This window comes from Zonotrichia leucophrys, chromosome 4 (assembly GCF_028769735.1).
Source record: "Zonotrichia leucophrys gambelii isolate GWCS_2022_RI chromosome 4, RI_Zleu_2.0, whole genome shotgun sequence".
In the NCBI taxonomy this organism is placed as follows: Eukaryota; Metazoa; Chordata; class Aves; order Passeriformes; family Passerellidae; genus Zonotrichia; species Zonotrichia leucophrys.
Window position 1 is genome coordinate 9,568,782 of NC_088173.1, and position 19,463 is coordinate 9,588,244.

At 39.2% G+C, this 19,463-nt stretch overlaps 1 protein-coding gene across 2 annotated transcripts in view; it reads right to left on the bottom strand.

Annotated features, from left to right (window-relative positions):
• DLC1 (DLC1 Rho GTPase activating protein) overlaps positions 1–19,463 on the bottom strand; it is a 213,087-nt gene that overhangs the window by 13,522 nt on the left and 180,102 nt on the right. For both annotated transcript variants that reach the window (XM_064710450.1, XM_064710451.1), the window contains 3 exons: positions 11,839–11,910; positions 8,642–8,723; positions 1,725–1,788 (listed from right to left, as the gene is read on the bottom strand). In XM_064710450.1, the coding sequence (XP_064566520.1) occupies positions 1,725–1,788; positions 8,642–8,723; positions 11,839–11,910 (218 nt within the window). The remainder of the gene's footprint in view (positions 1–1,724; positions 1,789–8,641; positions 8,724–11,838; positions 11,911–19,463) is intronic.

Consider the following 19,463-nt stretch of genomic DNA (forward strand, 5'->3'; position numbering starts at 1 on the left):
CAAACACATATGCATGCCCCAAAATGTAACTATTTGTGTGCCAGGACTACAAACATTCATTCTCTGAAAAACAAGTAAATTATTCATATTTCAAGTAGTTTATGTATGCATACTTCAGATCCTGATTATCTCCTACTTTTACTTTTTTCTTTTTATAGGACATTTCATCGGCTCAGGAAAATAAGTGAAATACTGTATTTATTTTTTATGACCAAATACACATGAGACACAGAGCAAGCATCAATGTCTTTGCCTCCCAACTATTGCAAACTACTTCTGTCTACAACTCAGATGAAAACCCAAGAATTCTGGCTTACTTATTAAAGTTTTCAGCAGGAAAAAAGTAATCTGAAACTGCCAGTGAATAATAACGATGGTTTGGGGGTGAATGAGCTTGATTGGAAGAAAAAAAGAAGTAATTTTTATTTGCAAAGAAGTCAGTGGAAACAAAGCAACATGTTTCTGTCAGCAGAATTCTCCCCTAGTGTCAAAAAGCTTTAAAAGCTAAGTATTGATTTTATTGACATCGATAACAAAAGGGAATAGGCCCCAAGTCTATCTGCCAGAACATGGGTGGTGAATGAAATTCAGGAAGGACTGAAACAAAAGCTAAAATCCAGACTCTGGAAGATCTGAGGTTTGGACCTGAAGTCAGGTCTGGTCTGACCTCTAATATCAACACTGATCATTCCACTGTTAACAAGGTCCAGGAAAAAGGATGAGAAATCTTCTGGTGGTCATAAACAGCAATCCAGCTGTCTACCCCTACTTTTAAGGAGTTCCTACATATGCTGCCTCAGAGTGTTATCTTCTGGAGCTTGGATGCTCTTTCCAACATACCTCAAACAGATAGGGAAAGAGGGGATTAATTCCTGGTAAACAACCTCAGAGCATTTGTATGCATTCTTGTTAGGGGTAGGGCAGCATTGTATTGCCTTAACTCAGCCATCTTTATCTGCAGTTGTCATATCCCAGGGGACGGTATCAATTACTGATCCATCCTAGGACACACACATAGTTTTAAGACAGCTATTGAGTGGTGCCTTATTAGCAAGTTGGTACTACCTTACTGAAATTACAGTGGATGCTCTCTTACTTCTCACTCTGCTCCACAGGAATCCTGAAGATTCAGGAAACACTTAATTCCTGCTGAGCTCCCTGGAAACATGTAAACTTTCTAAAAAGGTAGCTGTTGTGTTCTGAAAATATACTGGAAAGGAACCAACGTGCCCAATCCTTTCCTTCGCAGGCCAAACACAGTCCAACTGATCCCGTCTACATCATAATAAAATAATACAACTCCAAGGAGATGGCAGAGAACCAAAACTGAAGATGATGTCCATGATGATGGTGTAACATTAAGGTCAGCTCACTGTGGCCATCAAGCCTACTCCATAAAATCCTGCCGGAGTGCAGGCAATAGGCATCAACACCAACAACCTCACTGGCAGAGAAGTCCAGTGCCTTTCACACTTGAAGCAGCATCCCAGGGAAAAGTTTGCTAGACAACCTTTACCCACTACCAAGCCTTGCACTTTTCACTCAGTGAGAACACAAAAAAAGATGTAAGCAGAATTTTTACTTTTTGCTGTGTCCTTGCCAGGTGTAATCCTAAACCAAATCTAAACAATCTGCTAGAAGTTGTTTTTTTTTTTTTTAGTTTTATTAACACATAATGCTGTAATAAGAATTAAGAATTAATAAGAAGAATTAAATGAACTTACCCTTTTCCTGTGGGGACTAATTTCTAGCTTCATCACTGCACATTTGTTTAAAGTGTTTAAGCGCCTGCAAAGAGCAAAGGAAACCATATTAACAGAATACTCCAGTGTTTTGACATAGGCTATTCCAGTTCAAAGCTTTTGTGAAGGCTGTTCCCAAACTGCTCTGCATACAAATAGCCACAAGCAGAGTTTCAATTAGAGCCCTAATTTACTTAACTATTAACCCATTACATTTGGCTGTACTCTAACTTCAGAGGGAGAGAAGGACGACTATTTGTCACAATTACCTGAACCCAAGTAAAGAGAAGTTAATGGAAACTTGGACTAAATTGAGAAGTACATCACATCCTACAAATTGTAATCATTACATTTGTTCTAAATAGCAGACATCTGAACCCTGAAACATTCAACCTTGACAGACTAAAAATAACAGAAAAGTCTTCCAGTTTGACACTGTAAACATGAGACTACATTAAAAAAGCATGCTGCTTTAAAATTGTACTTTATAAGCTGAAACTTCCCAGATGAAAACTTATTTTGCACTTACTAGATGTCTATTTTTCTTTTGAACAATGGTTATTTTCAATACAGTCCTGGGACCACTTGTCAGCTTAAAAAAAAAAAAACTCAACCAGAACACAGACCAAATTTCTGCTTCCTAAACTGAAAGTTTCTATCATATATAAAAATATTTTCTGGAAAGACTAAAATTTAAACAAAAATAAAATTTAAACAAAAATATAAAAAAAAAAAGTTGCTGTAGCAGCAATAGCTAACCAGCCTCTCTGTAAAATGTGACAGCAGTCTGATACATATCTTGAAGTACTGTATGAATATATATGAGCATTCCTCTATTCCTCAGTGAGCTAATCTGGTCATCTGGTAGGTATCCCTAAAACAACAAAAAAAATTATCTTTCTTCTCCTCTCTTCTCCAGTCACTCAGAGTGCAGGACTGAGCACAAGCAATTTAAGCACAGCAAAAGCTGGTGCTGTTTGTGACACAGCTCCAAGGCAGGTTAGGCTCAGTTAAGTGCAGTCTGCCATGGTCTCCTGCCCTTCTCCACCTTCCCAAGAACTGTTCCAAGGACACGGTCCAACTAAAATCTGTGCTGGTAAAGTGTGGTTAGGGAACTGCCAGTGCTATGGCAAGGCAAAAGGAAGAAATAGGCTGGGCACAATGCAGAAGGCAGAAAAGCTGAAGCAGCAGCTTCATGGAAATGATAGTTTAGCCCTGTGTCAATACTTCTGCTCATGAGGCTTTACTGTGGGTTGGACGAGGACACTAACTGAGCTGAAAACCAATCTTTCAATATTTCTTGGAGTTGAATTTCCCCTGGGTCAGTACGCTGAGCTGCATGAAGAGCAGTGTGTGCAGGGAGGAGGCACAGAAGTAGGGCTGCCCCTTTCATTACACTGGACCACAGCCCAAATTCAACAGAAGCAAAGCTGAGCTTTAAAAAGCCTAATTCATTCCAAAGGAAGTTGTGTAATTTTCACATACAAATTCATTTGAGCGAAGTGCAAAGAAGAGCCTGTATCTGCAGTTTTGAAAAACTAAAAAAGAAAAGAAATGCTGACATGCCCTAGTGCCTCAAATTCATTTTCTTAGATTCATGAAACTTGTACTTGAATGTAGAAAATGTGTGCACAAGGAGAATTATTAGTTTCTTCTCTTTTCCCTTGCCTTTTATGCACAGGATTGGCTGCAGATGGTATTTACACAGGGCTTGATCCTGAAGCCATCAAAGAAAATGGGAAAGCTGCTACTGATGCTTTCGCTGCAGGTCATGAAGCAAAAAAGAAAAGGCAGTTTGATCTATAATTAGACCCAGCCACAACACAGCAGAGAAGAAGAGAAACAGGAAGAATTGCCATGGGTCAAATAGCAGGGCAGTGGCAGGTTAGAAAAGTTATCCAGATCTCTCCTTTTTATCCAGATTTCATCTTTGCTCTGAATTTGGAAGGCAAAAGGCTCAGTCCTGCAGGCTGCAGCTGGTGGGTACATGCACAAGTCCAGTGATTTCAGAGGAATTGTATTTATGGTGCGGGTGAAGGGTGAATGTCCCGTCTACATGCTAGACACAAAACTGTTTGGTTTTTTTCAAGAGGCCACACAAGAATCAGAAAGCTGCCTCCCTCTCCGCTATAAACACATTCTCCTCTCAAAGTCCTGGACCTCGAGACCAGGAAATATTAAACTGGTTTCAGTTCTATGTTGTGTAATAATTTACAAATTTCACAGTGTTGCAACCTTTGACTTATGCAGAGAGAAGTTACCACTGAATCCCTGGATCAGGCTTTATCTAGCTCCAGCCTGTCTGACCACTAATGAAGACAATCTCTAATTTCACAAAGATTACATCCCCAGACTTCTCTCCTACTCAACTAAAACCCCTGAAATAGGTGGGAAAGGGTAGAGCAAAGACCTTTATTTTCACAGAGGGTATTTAAAAAAAAATTCCTGGCACATACCTCACAAAAATTAGTACAAAGGCAAGATAAAGTAACCTCCAATGAGTGAGGTTAAATTCAATAGCAATGAGGCAAATAAAGTCTCTGTTACATATTTGACATGGATGCATCTCAAAACCAGTTTCCTTTTTAAACTTTAAATGTTCTGCAGCAATTGCATCAAGCCTGCAACTTCCATTACATACATCACACATCCTGCTTCAACTTCTGCTCAAATTCAGGAATGCCAAGGTCCTTGAACTACACACCACTGAAAATACAGTACAATATGCAAAACTGCCTTCCAAACACATTAGTGTGTCTTAAAATCTAAGCTTACAGCTTGGTTTGCGAGGATGAGATTTACCTGTACAACTGTCATTAACCTTCACATACATTTGCAATACCTTTTAAACCTATAAGCATATTTCCATTTTCTACAGATCTTCTCATCAAATTGATAGTAGTTAATAAACCACAGTTTCCTCTTCTGGGTCTGGACCTTCTCCTTTGTTAACTCCACTCCCAGGTATAAGTTCACTTATCATTTCCTTCCTGACAGTCAGCAGACCTGCCTCATTCTTTAGGTCCATCTTACTCTGCCCAAACCTGTCCCAGTGACACCTTCCTGAAGAGCAGACGGGAGATGGAGGGATGGGGCAGGATTGCTGCAGACAGCAGTCACAGCCACTTCACTGCCTGGCCGGCTCAGTCTCCATTCCAGCTATGCCTCCTACCCTGGCCACTCTCTAGATGACTGTCTGGATGACAAGATAATGTTCTTTCCCATCATTTAGAGAAATGTCTTTGAGTCAGCCCTATCTACACATCTTCACATCCAGATGTCATCTTACTCCCATGGAGCATTCTATCTCCAAGACATCACTCTTCTTCACTCTCCACGGACTCCTACCTCAGTTCTCATTCTCTTTCACCCCAGCTGTGCAAACCCCTTCCTCCTGAGGGTGACCAAGGCAGCAGGACCTGCCTCTCTGTCCTAGACCCCAAGTCAGTCCATATCAGCCCTGAACCTCCTGCTACACCCAAAACATGGGGCACTGGAGCTTCTCTCAGAAATGAGCAAATGACGCATTTTTATTAGTCTTCTCAGAAATGCCAAACTAGTTTAGCTGGAACTTCTCTAAAGAGAGGCAGCCTGAACAGGACACTCACTATGAAAAACTGTAGTGTGAACAGCTAACTTCTAAATTAAAATGTGGGTTTATGATGTGAAGTCTTTTTTAAACTAGGTACTAGTCAGTTCTATGTTTGGTATAACACCAGATAATTAATTATATTCTCATTAACAGAAGCTCTCACCCCATGCGCCCAAATAAAGTAGTAGCAATGAAGAATACTGGATTTATGTGTTTTAAATTACGATTTTGAATTTGAGGAACTGTATCTTCTACCTTTAAAGTTTAAAATATTTTCTTGACGGACTTAAATTCATAATTCCACTGATAAAGTCCAGCTCCATTATACATGTAACAAACTGTTATACAATGGCCTTCTTGTCTCAGTGGATGGCCTCTACTTTGGCTCCTGGGCTTTGTCTCATGTTCTTCTGCAAAGAGGTCAGCTCTCCACAGACCAAATGATACAAACACTGAATGCATTATAACCAATTTTGTGGATGAGTCCTGATGATAAAAGATTTAAGAAACCTCTTGCATATATAGTGAAACAGATTCCTAGCCATGCATAAGGAGATTTAAAAGGATTTCCATCATGGCTTGCTATGTATTTTGTACTTAGCAACAACCTCTAGGATAAGCATGTTTCAGTACTTAGTTTCATCAGCACATGATGCATCCAGTTATCCACTGGAGATAAATTCCCAGTCATTAATCTACATAACGTTTTATGAAACAAAGGCCAGCACTGGTTTGCACGGTCACTAACGAAAGCATCTAAGAAAATTAAAATACAGTCATCCCTCTTACATTTTTAACCATCCATTTAATGGTAAGATCACTAAATGACATCTCTTAACCATCTCTTACTGAGTGCCATACACTATCTCTGTAGTTCAAGTCTCAACCCACTTTTCACTTGAAAATATTCCTTAAAAAACATAATGGGGTGGGTTAAAGTTAACTTAATTTTCCTGCTTACATTAATATTATTATTAAATAATAATTAACAATGCTGTTCAGTTGTAAGCTATCATTTAAAGTGCTTCAAATCTAAAGAAGAAATCCCTGCCACTGTGATTTCTACAGTGTTTTTAAAACAATTGTTTCACATACAGTTATCAGAATAAAGTAATTAGAACTTCTGGGAGACAGTGGCTATTACACAGAAAAGCAGAATCTCAACACAGACCTCTTACTATTTTGTTACCATCCACTGTGTACAATGTTCACTTAGCTCTGTGCTGAAAGCGCAAATAACTCCTAAAGTATTCTGATTTTCAGTCAAGAAACAGCGATAGACTTACAGTTGTGAAACTGCTCAAAGCCTTTACTGAGTAAACCCCTTTACTGTTTACACACTGACTGCGGCATGAGTCAAAATAAACCCAGACTGCAGGCAGAAAGGCAGCATTCCAAACTATGTGCTTCTCCACAGTTTTTAATGAGCTTTGCAAAATTAAACACGGAGGTGTGGAAAAAAAAATCCAAAGGTGGAAATGTTGTGATAATGAACTGCTTTTGGCTAACACACACGGTAAAAGGCCAAATTCAGACATCTGAGATGGTTAATTAAATTACTTCAATTTTATTTTGAGGTGGGATCTGAATGATTCTGGATATACTTCAGTGTCAGTTTTAAAGTTATTTTGTAAAAGATAATTCTGACATACAAGCCACAGGCTTCAGAATGATACAGTTCAACCTTTAAAATCTTTGTCTCATAGAGATATGGAGTGCGTGTTGCTATTTTCATCACTGAGAAACAATCCACTACATTTTTTCCCTTGTATAATTAATTACTCCCAGGCTAAAAAGTATTCTTGGAGGAGAGCACCAAAAGCAAAATATGCTGGCCTGACTGTGTTTTGTTTTCCTGGCGAGGTAAGACCATGCTTCTGGGAATCAGCATTTATTTGCATTGCTGTGCTTTCTGTTCAATGACTTCACAAGTTCCAGAGCACACAAATAAGTAGACCAACACATCATATTTAAATATCGATGGAATAGGTGTTCCACATTTGAGGAAGGCACACCTTGCATGAATTTAACATTAATGAGATTTTCTCCCTCCTAATGACTGACAACAAATCTGTTTTCTTAGTTTGAAAATCCTGTAAATATTTCTGAAGAACTTTAAATTCCAGTCCCTCTCTTTCCCTTCCAAGTATGGCAGTGATGGCATGAGAACACTATAAACTTAAAGCTGTTCTTAAAAGGGTTTTGTAATTCATTAGAATTACTGACATTTAGAGTTGCACACACCATGCATGCAGTATCCAAAAGCATTCATTTTGCAGGCAGTTTGGAAGGCTGCCATACTGAAGGACAGAGCCATAAACCTGCACTTATTTCTAGGCAAGAGGAGATATGAGAAGTTAAGGCTTTTTCTCATTTGCCATTTAAGATTGTGGACTTGCACTAGAGGAGGTAACTGATGGATGCATTAATGTTAGATGATGTCAGATGAGGCCATTGTGATTGCTCTTAAGACCAAACTGGTAATGCTGAGGATGTAGTTCTGTAAAAACACCCTGCCACACACTTGCTCCCTCTTTTTCTCTATCTATCCCTTCTCCTTCTGGCTGTGGGGTCCTGCCCCATTTTTCACACCTACTGTGAACTTCATTATGTTTTTTTACTGATTTTATTTACTAACCCAGAAAAGGACTATCAAGACCCTTTCTGTGGGGTGAGCCAGTTGAACTGGTTTGTGGAAGGAGCCCATGAAGAACAAAGATGGGTTAATGTGAGCATGTGGCCGAGGGCAGAGCTGTCTTTGGAGTAGTGATAAACTAAGAGATTCCCTTACATTATCCCTTTCAGCCATACCCAGGTTACAGGGCAATGCACTGAGGCCAGCATGAGGGTTTGTATATAGAGCTCTTTGTTTATACACACAGCATTTTGTTTGTATGCACAGCTGTCCACCAAGGTAAGAAAGGAGAGTGATGGAGTGCAAAGCATTGCTTTGCTGATATTGCTTCCCAAACCCAGTTCCTGTGTGGGAACTGGTGCTGCAGTTGTACGTGCTGATGGCTACAGCCAGCACAGCTCTGCTTTCACATGCCCAACTTGGGAATTAGGAAAGAGCAAAGAAAGGCGAGTAATAAAAAAAATGCCTGTGAAATCCCTTTCACAAAGATTCCTGCCACTCTCCTCCCAACTTTCTTTTAAATAAGATCCCCAAACATTACTTAAACCAATAAGGTATTTTAATGAAAACCACATACTTTTGTGTGCTTTTTTTGGTTGTTCTTTTCCCAGGTGCTTTCTATTACACAGGAAGGGTTTGTTTCAAAATGCAGCGTGATTTTTATTCACCTACCTGCATAACGCCTCAATAGCATCTCTGTCCAGAAAGTCATGCTCTCTCTTGACTAGAGCAATGTCAATTGGAAAAAGGAGATCTGCAGGAAGAGAAACAGATCAAAAACCAAAGTGAGGCTTACTCCCAGTGACCTGTTATTTCAAACAACTGCTCAGCTGCCTGCAGCTGAGCTCATCAATAAGCCAGTGATTGGTGCTTAGGTAAACACATGCTATCACCTCTAATGCCAGAGGTGCTTCCTTTTCATCTACAAAGTTTTGACATGCAGCCTTGATAACCAAGAGTTTATACACAGAATGCAGGAAAAATTATTAAAGCAGAGATGAAACAATGGGAGATGGAAAAAGGCAAATGCAAGCTTCCCTATCAGATATCAGAAGTATAAACTAATTCAGGACAGATTTATTTAAAATAAATATGCAATCTCCATCAAAATACTAATATCTCACATGAAGAAAAAAGGCCAGTAAATGCCAAAACTCTGTGAAAGAATGAAAAAAAAAAGCCTTGAATCTCCTTAGCCGTTAATCAAGCTATTTAAGTTTGACACTGTTTCATTAATGAGATATGGCTTGAAGTGAAGCAAGCCAAGCTGCCTGGACACCATACTGCCTCCTTTCCTTAGGAGATTATTTAGGTAAACAACTGGGAGAGTGAGGGGGAGGAAACAATGTTGGCAGAGAGCTGAAAATTTACTACAGCTCTGAAGCAGCAAACACATATATATCATTTACTGTACTCCACAGATTCCTGACTGTCATACAGGTCCTGATCTGGCATTCCTTGCACAGCTAAAACTCCCACCCAAAGCTGCTGGTGGTTCTTCAGGGCGCACAGAAATACAAGGTCAATCTATGAGCAGACTGCTGCAGTTGCACACAATTTCCCTGATCCAAGTAATTGTCTGTGAATTTTTAAATTTCTATAGAATAGGAAGAATGAACTGAAATGAGGAAAATAACTGATATTAATTTCTAGAAAGGTATTTTCTAACAGAAAATGAACTCTATGAATTTTATGAAATTAATTCATTTTCTATAGCAACAGCAATGAATTTTATGTCCTTATTTTCATAGCATCATACAATGGTTTGGGTTGGAACAACCTTAAAGTCTACCACTTCCAAGCCTCCTGCTATGGAGAGTGACACCTTCCACTAGGCCAGGTTTCTCTAAGACCCACCCAACCTTGCTTTGAACACTTTCAGGGACAGGCTATCCACAGCTTCCACAACTGTCTCAGAAATACACATTATAACATATTCTGCAAAATGCTAGAAATTCTATATTTTCTACAGAAAACTGCAGTTTTAGCAAAGCAAATGGCAAAGGTTCACTGATTAATCTCCCATATTAAATGTACACTGCGTTGGAACACTCCATATAGGCAACTTCTCATAACTGTTGTACTGTACCCAATTGGTATAGTACAAAGCCTTCTTCACAGGCCTCCCCTTCACTGTTTTAAGTAGAAAATGCAAGTATAGAGAGGGAGCACATTCATCCTGTGTTTCTCAGCAGTGCTGATGTAAGTTTTTCCACTGGCATAGTCCTATCTTAAAATGTCCACAAGAGAACGTGTGAGAACTTAAGTGAGAGAGGTGACTTGAAAGAAGCTGATAGTCTGCATAAGACCCTTTTTTTAATGCTTAATCTATGCTATTGCTGGCTTTGTTGTTGCTGCTGCCAGGGGGGCTTGCAAAGGACAATGGTATATTGTTTTTCAGTAAGGACAGCTGTCCTTTCAATGGGTATGACTGGCCTTGCTCTCACTCCTTCTCTCTCACCTCTGTGGTCCTTTTGATGTTAGGCAGGACATGCTTTCACAACAGAAACTTCATGTAGGTTTAGAATCTCTAGGTAGGGCAATGGTCCTACACAAGTAGGACCTGTTTTCTGAATGCAAGTAATTTATTAGGGGATTTATGTCTCAGCATTATAAGAAACCCACAAGCCCACCTATTCAGCTGAGAGTTTTGTCTCAGTTGTAACAAAAACTGGAAGTACAGTTCCAGCTCCATATACCAAGAAAATCTTGGCATCTCCATTAGCATAGAAAAAAAAGAAGGAAAGAAAAAATAAAAGGAAATTTAATTTCTGAACAGGCAAAGAAAAGTTTTGCCAAGTGCAGCTTTTGAAAGTGCTATTATCATCTCATATTGCAAATGCAGCTGCAAATCAAAGCTAAACAAGATCATTTTTCAAGAAGGTCAGCTCAGCATTTGCTGTAATTTTCAGCAGTTATTCACTGTAATAATGAACTTTCTATGCTCGTTCTTACAAGCAGCAGCTGGAGTTTGCTTCGTAGAAATGAAGAGGCAATAAAGAGTGCATAATAATTTCACTGTAGTGAAAGTAATTTAAAGTAGTGTGGGGGAAAATTCTGAAAAATAATATAAATATATAAAAAGCACGTCATACTTTTAAAACAAACTTCTATATGCTACTCTGCATCAGTACATAAGAATGTATGCCAAACCTGCAGGTTTCTAGTAGGTTGGAGAGACACTGAAGAAAACAGTTCTCATTGAGCAAAGCCTTGTAAAAGCAGAGACACAAAATGAATGTATCCCAGAGAAGGACAAGTGACTGCAGGAGGCAGCCACTCCTCTGAGGAGCATCTGCACAACCACAGCTTGCATGTTCTTTTTCCCTTCATGGTAAGCCTATGCCTAACTTCAACTCAAACCATTCTGACTAAACACACAGGACTCGGGAAACATGAGGCAAATAGACATATCCATGCATATGCAGAATTTCCTACTACTGTTCCCTTAGGAGAGCTGGCCAGTGGAGCTGCACACAGCTTTTGTATTTCTCCAGGACTGGGCTTGCAGCAGTGGCTGACTGTTCCTCTCTGTCTTAACCAGAGGGAACATACCACTGTGGTAACCTTTACATTTGTTCTATGATGATGTTCGGAAGATTCAGACTAAAACAGAAACGTGAAACAAATTCAAAACTCCTGTGTGTTTCAGAGTCTCATTGGGTTTGGTACATCTATGTGTGTGGTGGGTGGCAGAGAGCAGCCCAGTCCCTAAAAGTCATCTCATGTACTGGAACTTCAGTAGTGCCCCTGAATCACATTCACTGTTGTGATAATATTCCATCCATAAATTGTCCATATAATTGTTGGACAATATTCCATCTTATTGTCCAAAAGCTGCTGGAGGAGGATTGAGTTCAGGTGCCTACCTTCATAAAGCTGCGCATACTGTGGGAACCCAGCAGCCCGCAGCCAGTCACAAGCTTCCTTGGCCTCGATTTCTGAAAGAGGACAGAAACAAATTCCCCTCTGGTTAGTGATCTGCAGAGAAAAAACCTCCTCTCCACCACTTCTACTATCCCCACTGCAAAATAAGCACAAAGGTTTCCAGAAACTTTGAACTGAGACCCACGTTTGCTTATCCCAGTTTGCTTTTCTTCTATCAAACATATCTTAGATTCTGGATAGTCACTAACGCTCAGCTGCTATTCATCAACAGCTCATCATTTTAACGGTAAGAGAAACAGGCACTAATGAAAACTGCAGCAGTTATGGATTATCCTGTACGGTATTTACAGTATTTGCTAACACTAGAAAAAACAATCTGCAATCAACATGAGCAGTGCTTGTTCGGCAAATCTTTTGGTCCTCTTGGCACAACTCCTTTGTCTTGACAGAAATTCCTTGCAGAGCTCGCATTACTGTGCACTTTAACACCTTGTAGATAGTCCTGACAGACTCAAGTCCAAGAACAACTGACACACTGTACTGCAGCTCATTCAAGCACATATTTACTACCCAACAAGAACCTAGTTTCTTTGGAAGTCTGCGAGGTATATATGAGTTACTTGGTGCATTACAGGAAGGTTTCCCTCACACTGCCCAAAACAGCATACCACAGAATGAAATTATTCACACACATGTATGTTACACAGAAAGAAAGGAGTATTAGTCTGTGAATAAATCACATACAAATTCATATGCTACTTAATACATGTAGAGATAAAGAATATGTTATCCTAATTAGCTCAAACTAGGAAAATATAAAAGGTACCTAGAGTATTCCCCAAGTGTTGAAGAAATGGACTGGGCTAATTATGTTCTTCAAAAAATTCAATAAAGTGCTACGGGAATTTAGCTCCCTGCTTAGAACTGATCAAATGAACAATGAGAAATCAGAAAGTATTACAGTTTGTCTGGCTTTCATTATACTCACTGTTCCTGATGGACCAGGAAACAAAAGCTTCATTATGCACAAGTCAGTACACAATTTTGCCACCTACTTGGAGAGGATACTATGGCTACCTGCTGCAGAAACCATGCACAAAGGGGCTTGCTCAGAATTGCTCCAAATACAGGTCACTGAATACGGGGCATTGAAAAGCCAAACACAGTGTAAGTAAAATATCACAAAATTTTGTCACGCTAAGAAATATTCCCAGTGAGATATAGGTGCACAAATTGGATGAAATGGCAGCCACATTTTAGCATCTCCAAAACGACGGCAACCCCCCTCTCATTTTCCAAACTGCTACAATTGTGTTAAAATATTTGTGCTTTGCCAGACTGCTTTGCTAAGACACATATCCAAACCAAGGGGTTAAGGTGAGCCAAAACACAACATTCCAGATAAATAAACATCTAAAAATTCACTCCTGTTGAAGTCAGGACAAGCAGGCATTTGTGCAACTTGTGTTTGCTTCACCTTTGGGTTATGGCACCACATGAGAACAAGCACGTACAGACATATTGACTTAGCTACTGATTAAGAAGAGGCATTCTTCAATTCCAATTGCAAACTATTACAAAGTTTTGCTTAAAGTAGTATTTCAATTTCAGTATGCTAAGGAAATATGTGGGAAATTCAAAAAAGAAAAAAATATGTGAAACTTGTATGGCTACAGCAAGAACAAACAAGACGATAGATTAATACTTCACAAGCAATTAAAGTAGCAAAGCAAAAAATCTGCAACAAATTTTTAAGACTACTTAAAATAAAACACAGTATCTTATAGGTTGCATTCTGCAGAAGCGCTTGGATTGAATGAGAATTTTGCTTGACTTAAAACCACAAAAAAATTATCCTAGATAACAAGCATTTGGCAAAAAATGCAGGGAGATGCTTGCAGTGCAATTGAAAAAAGTGTGAGATTCCTTACTACTACAGGCACTCTTCAATGCGTTTAAATATTTGTTCACAGGTCCTTTACTGAGCATCCCAGGTGTATAGCCTGCAAATTATTTCTAGAGCTAGAAAATTATGAATATGCATTCACTGGACCTTTTTCACCATTTTCTACAAAGGCTTTGTGTATCTTTTCTGCAAATGTGCCAGGGATGTTGAAGTTGCATTTTATGGGCACCCAGCTGTCACGTGCCTTTGGGATTTTAACAGCATATTTGCTTTCAAAATACCTTTGAGAATCCCCCAAGAAGTTTAGGCAATGAAACAGCTGATTTTTTCCTATCTGTCCACAAGAATTGCAGAGAACAATAAAACACAAGTGCACCTGTCCATTGATTAGGCTGTGTAAATGCCTAGGGTTGGGTACAAGACAGTGCTAAGTGTTTAAAAGCCATATTTGCCCCATTTTCATAGCACAAGTTGCAAGTCCTGGAAGGGCAAAAGGTTGCAAGAGAGGGACATGATGGGTAGTGGAGACAGAGTGGAGGTGGGACCTAAAAGAGTGGCTCCTTTTGTTCAACTCAGGTTGGTCAAACTCAGGATTCCTCCTAGACTGCACTCCTATGTGGTGTGACCAGACAAAGGGAAAGGTAATTTTTTAACCCAGCTTTCCTATCTCAATCTTGTTGGCTACTGATGAGCCAGAGTATGAACAAAACTGTGTATGTGTGTAAAATTCAGGCGGACCAAAATATAGACAGAGGGAGAATCCAGCCCAAGGTACACTGAATAAGCTGCACAGAAAGCAGAGTACACTGAACAAGCTTCCTCACAATAAGAGATACAAATTTAAACAGCTGAGAGCTTCTCTAGGTAAAAAGATCATTACTGCAGCTTAACTGGAATCGGGCTTGAGAATAAAACACACTGGTTAAACCTGAGGTTCTGGCCAAATCCTTTAAACTACCCTAGAGGAAGAAGCTCATTCCCACAGTTTCCAAATTCCAGCTTCCAGCTCAGCAGCATTAGCCCTGGGACTCTTGGTTTGCTAGCTGCCAGTTTCATATCCAAGTCTACATGAGAATATTTATGTGCAAGTCCTTGTCATCCTGATCGATGGCAATCAAGATAATAAGAGACAAAAGAAAGAAGAACAGGTCTTCCAAAATCAGACTTTCCAACTACTTCTAAAAACATTTAGAAGGGACAGAGCATTGAATAGCCTTTTTTCAGTATCCCAGGGGACACAGGTTACAGATAATTATCTGAGCTAGGAACTCACTGCATTTGCTTGGCTGGGGCCAGCTAATAGCCACAGGGAGGAGAGGAAACTTGCAGAGGAACTCTACACTGCTTTCCAACCTATTTTAGGAAAGTCCTACTTCAGCCACAATTTGCAAAGCAATTTCTGATGAAGACCTGGCAGCTGAACTGATAAGCTGCTGCAGGCAAAGGACTGGTCCCACTGCCTCCTTCCCACTCCATCCCTGCAGCGCCACTTCCTTTCTGAATCAAACATCCTTGCCAGTTAAAACCTTTACAATAAACTACCACTCAGTATACATTCCAAGCAAGAAATGTATGTGCAGCTTTTCAGACGTGCATCCTGTGCCCTCCCCCAGCAGCAGGAGGTTCTTGTACGAAAAACCGCTGGCAAGGAAGAAATTGTGCTATTATTTCTAAATGTTCTGATACCAAAAAAAAAAAAAAAAACCAACAAAAAAACCTCTTAGAAAGTAAAACAAAACAAATTTAAAAAACCCCACCCAAATCCCCCAAAACCCCAAAAACTACAATGAAGTCTTTATTCTTGGTGTCGTGTAAGCAAACAACAGGCAAATGTGTTAAAGAGGAAACAGGAAATTTTTATTGGAACCAGCTTTATTTGTTAGTCTGTTTTACAAAGCAGTCCTCCATGCTCAAATCAAGGGTAGCAGTTCCTTTTGTGTATGGTTGGGAGCCATTAGTCCTTATTTACCCACTTCCAGAGGGATTAGGAGAACTCAATTCTTCCCCAGAGTAGTAAATGAAAATGGAAAAGTCTAACTTCCCTTTCTGTTAAACTGTGGTTAATCTTGGTTACTGGCCTGGTAAGCTTGCAAGTTTAGAACTTCAGAGTAAAAATATCTCAATTAACACCTTGTTTGAAACTGCTGTTGCAGAAGGGAGAACTGTAAGATGTCTACAGTCTTTTGTTTAATGATACCTTCTCTCCCATAGAAAAGAAAAAACACACAGTGATGCTGCAATAACATTCTTTCAGAAAAAAAATCATCATAGCAGTCCAGTTAAGACAGCAACAACATTTACTTTCATTCTTCTTTTTCACTTCCATGAAACAACATGCAATTTAAACACTAGCTCTTTCAGGGTCTTCAGGACAAGGTGCAAAGCAGATGTATCTTTGTACAGTCATGCATTGACTCAATTTTCACCTAAGTGCTAAACATCTTATGAACAGTTTTTCCAAGCAGATGGTTTCCTCTTGCCTCAACTCAGCCACCTTTACAATCATATTAGCACCTCCACACATCAGTTCTACCCATCTCACCTTTTGGCTCTGTTAAGAGAGCAGCTCGTAAAAATCTGTAGTGAGACTGGTAAAATCAGCACTGTCAAAATCAAATTTAACAAAAAAATGGGCTTCACTTCTGAAGGTTCACTTCAACATCCTACGTAACAACTGGTTTTTTTGAGCTTCCTAATTGCATCTTGGTCTTAATTTTAAAGTAAGTTATTCTAGTTGAAATTCACTATTTGACTTTTTTTCAGAAGAGAAAAAAAAAACTTGTAGAAATTGAATATAAAATTATCTTCCTGAATTAGCTTGCTGGAGAGGCTCTCACATACAGTGCAGAGAATGATTCCAGACTTTCATGAAAGCTGGAGATGAACACACTATCTCCTTACTTCAATGTCTAAAACTCCACAATCTATCTGCATATTTGCTGAGGCACAGAGGAGCACATGGAGCACAGAAAGCACAAAGGATTCTTCCCCATCCAGGACTGATGGTCCAGTTTAATGGCTGCAAATGGCTGGCATGCTCTTTTTCTGTCTATATCAGAAATTACCTCTCCCTACGTCATGTCCCTCTGAAACTTTGGTGCTTTGCAAAATTTTTGTTCAACTCAAAAGCACTGTCCTGAGCTATTAAGAAACTTGAGATCATTCAGGATCATTTTTTTAAGACCAGCTGTGGTATATATCAGAAATACTCTTCTTTGGATAGAATTTCACTGCCCAAGTACAAGCAATCATTTTTCCTAGTGCTTGAATTGCATCCCTGACATGTGAATTGTGGTTCCAACATTAGATCTGATCAGACTACCCAACCACTCAGTCTATAGATACATGAACACAGATGTGAAATCTGAGACAAACCGGGGAAATAACTGCACTGTGGCAGCTGTCTACAAATGAGCAGTGCAGGCATTGAAAATGATAAATCAGCTCTGTGTAATGTCATATGCCTGCAGCCCTTTAAAGTTGGGACAGTATGACTGACTTCCTAAGAGTAAGCCTGTTATGTGTCCAGGGCCACAGATGGCTTTCACTTTGAAGATATGCGACTGTTGCTTGAAAATAATTAAATTCCTTCTCATATGCCTGTTTTTTCTCAAACTTATATCGTTTAATATTCCTTAGGCAGTATCATTAACTTAGTGCTCCACACCTTTCAAGAACGGAGCACATAGCAAGGACTAAAGAAAGCAAAAATATAATTAGTGAAGAATGGCATTTTATAAGGATAATGCACTCAAACACAAACTTGGGAAGTTTGTCAATTAATGTTCAACCAGTAAAAACGACAGCATTCTGAAAATCCCATTAAAAGCTCTTGCCAAATTTCTAACACACTTGGAATTTCTTCTACTTCTAAGAGAACCATCTAATCATATACAACTGCTCCAGAAAACAGTCTGACACATTCAGTCCGTGAAGGATGCATTTCTAGAAGAACCAGCAAGATCAAGAGAATATAAAGCACAGCTTTTGAACTCATTATGAGCTTGCTGGTTTTGAAGAGAAAGCTAACCACCTTCCCAAGAGAGTAACTTTTCTCCTTTCACCTTTAAAGCGCATGTTACATTTTGCATTTGCAGCTGCCTTTTTTGATGCGCTCCTCTATTTCACTGTGCTTCAATTTACCTTCTACAGTCAAACGATACATGCTGTGACCTCCACTTACTGCTGCCTGCCTCAGCAATCAAGTTGAGCCAGTAGGGATGCATGTGCAATTTTAAGAAACTATCTCTTATTAAAAACTTTCAGAGGGATGGGGAGAGGGGGACTCACAAATTCTTAAGGCAAACCATATATGACACCAAATATATATATACTGCTTCCTAGTCATAAAACCCCTAGAAACAGTGATGAATGTTACTCAGATATTCCACAACTATATGATGACGACTAAAAAAATACTCTCTTTGTATTGTCTCCTGCTGGCTTTGGGTTAAACATGGGACTGACAGGCTTTTTCAAGCTACAGAGCCTTGAAGCAAGACAGTAACTATGCAGTTGATGTTATGTATAAACCACAGGACACTGGGAGAAGAAACAGAGTATGTTTGGAATTTGTGTGGGAACAGATGAAGAAGTAAGGAAACAGATGTTTAAGATCATATATTGATGTTTTCTCTGAAAAAAAAAGCAGGAAGCTTGAACACCCCTTTTTTTTTTGGTCAGCAGAACTTTTGAAAAAAGCAAATGGCTTACTTCCACTGATAGGATTTCAGTTTGTTTATTTCCTTATTGATGAAAGCTAAATAAAAATAAAATTTTTTAAAAAAAGAATGTGACTGGTTTCCAAAATATCTACAGAGGTGTATGTTGGCTCTATGTACCTTCCCTCCTTCCCAACTATACCAAATTACAGAATATAGTACTTTTAATTGCTCACCAATACTCTTGCTAGTACAGCAAGCACAATACTGCTTTTGTGGCCCAAAATTTAATTATTAAACTTGAACCTCTTTTCATAGTCTTCAGCATATCAAAATCACTTCAGAATTTTTTTGGCTCACAACATAAAAACAGAAACAACATTTGTTGAAAATATTTCAAATGTTTAGAGATTGAGACTATACTTGTTAAAATCAATGGAAGCCTCCATCAATTTCAGAGGACTTAACTAGGACTTTCCCAGTGTGGATCTGTAGGTCTCTAAAACCCAACTTTTGCAGGACTAAATGGGGTCAGTTTCACTATTTTTAGCATGGGGAGAAACCCAGGTTTTCATCAAAGAAAGGACAGTGCCTTATTTCAGGAGGTCAGAGAGGCGCAACCACCACCTGTAGAGCATGCCCTGACTGGCAAGAGGTCCTTTCCTCTGTCAAGAGGACCAAGCACAACTGATTAGCTCTGAAAAGCACCAAATCAACATCATTTTGGGATCTATTAAAGGGCCACGGAAATAAAGGATTTTCCCCATGTGTCTGTCAAGCCCCTTCCCTATACACTCTGTAACAGATTGCAATTACTGCTCATTTTCACACCACCAAATATGCTTCTAGCAGCCTAAGGTTAGCTGTTTTACTTCCTAACTTGTGGAAGACTTTGGGAAAGCAGGTTCTAGGACACAAAAGAATCATCACAACTCCTGGTTTACACTGTAAGTTAATAATTTATTCTTAAATAGAGTTTTGTTTTATTTTGTTGATGTTTTGGTTTTTTTGTTGGTTTGGTTTTTTTACATTTTGAGCA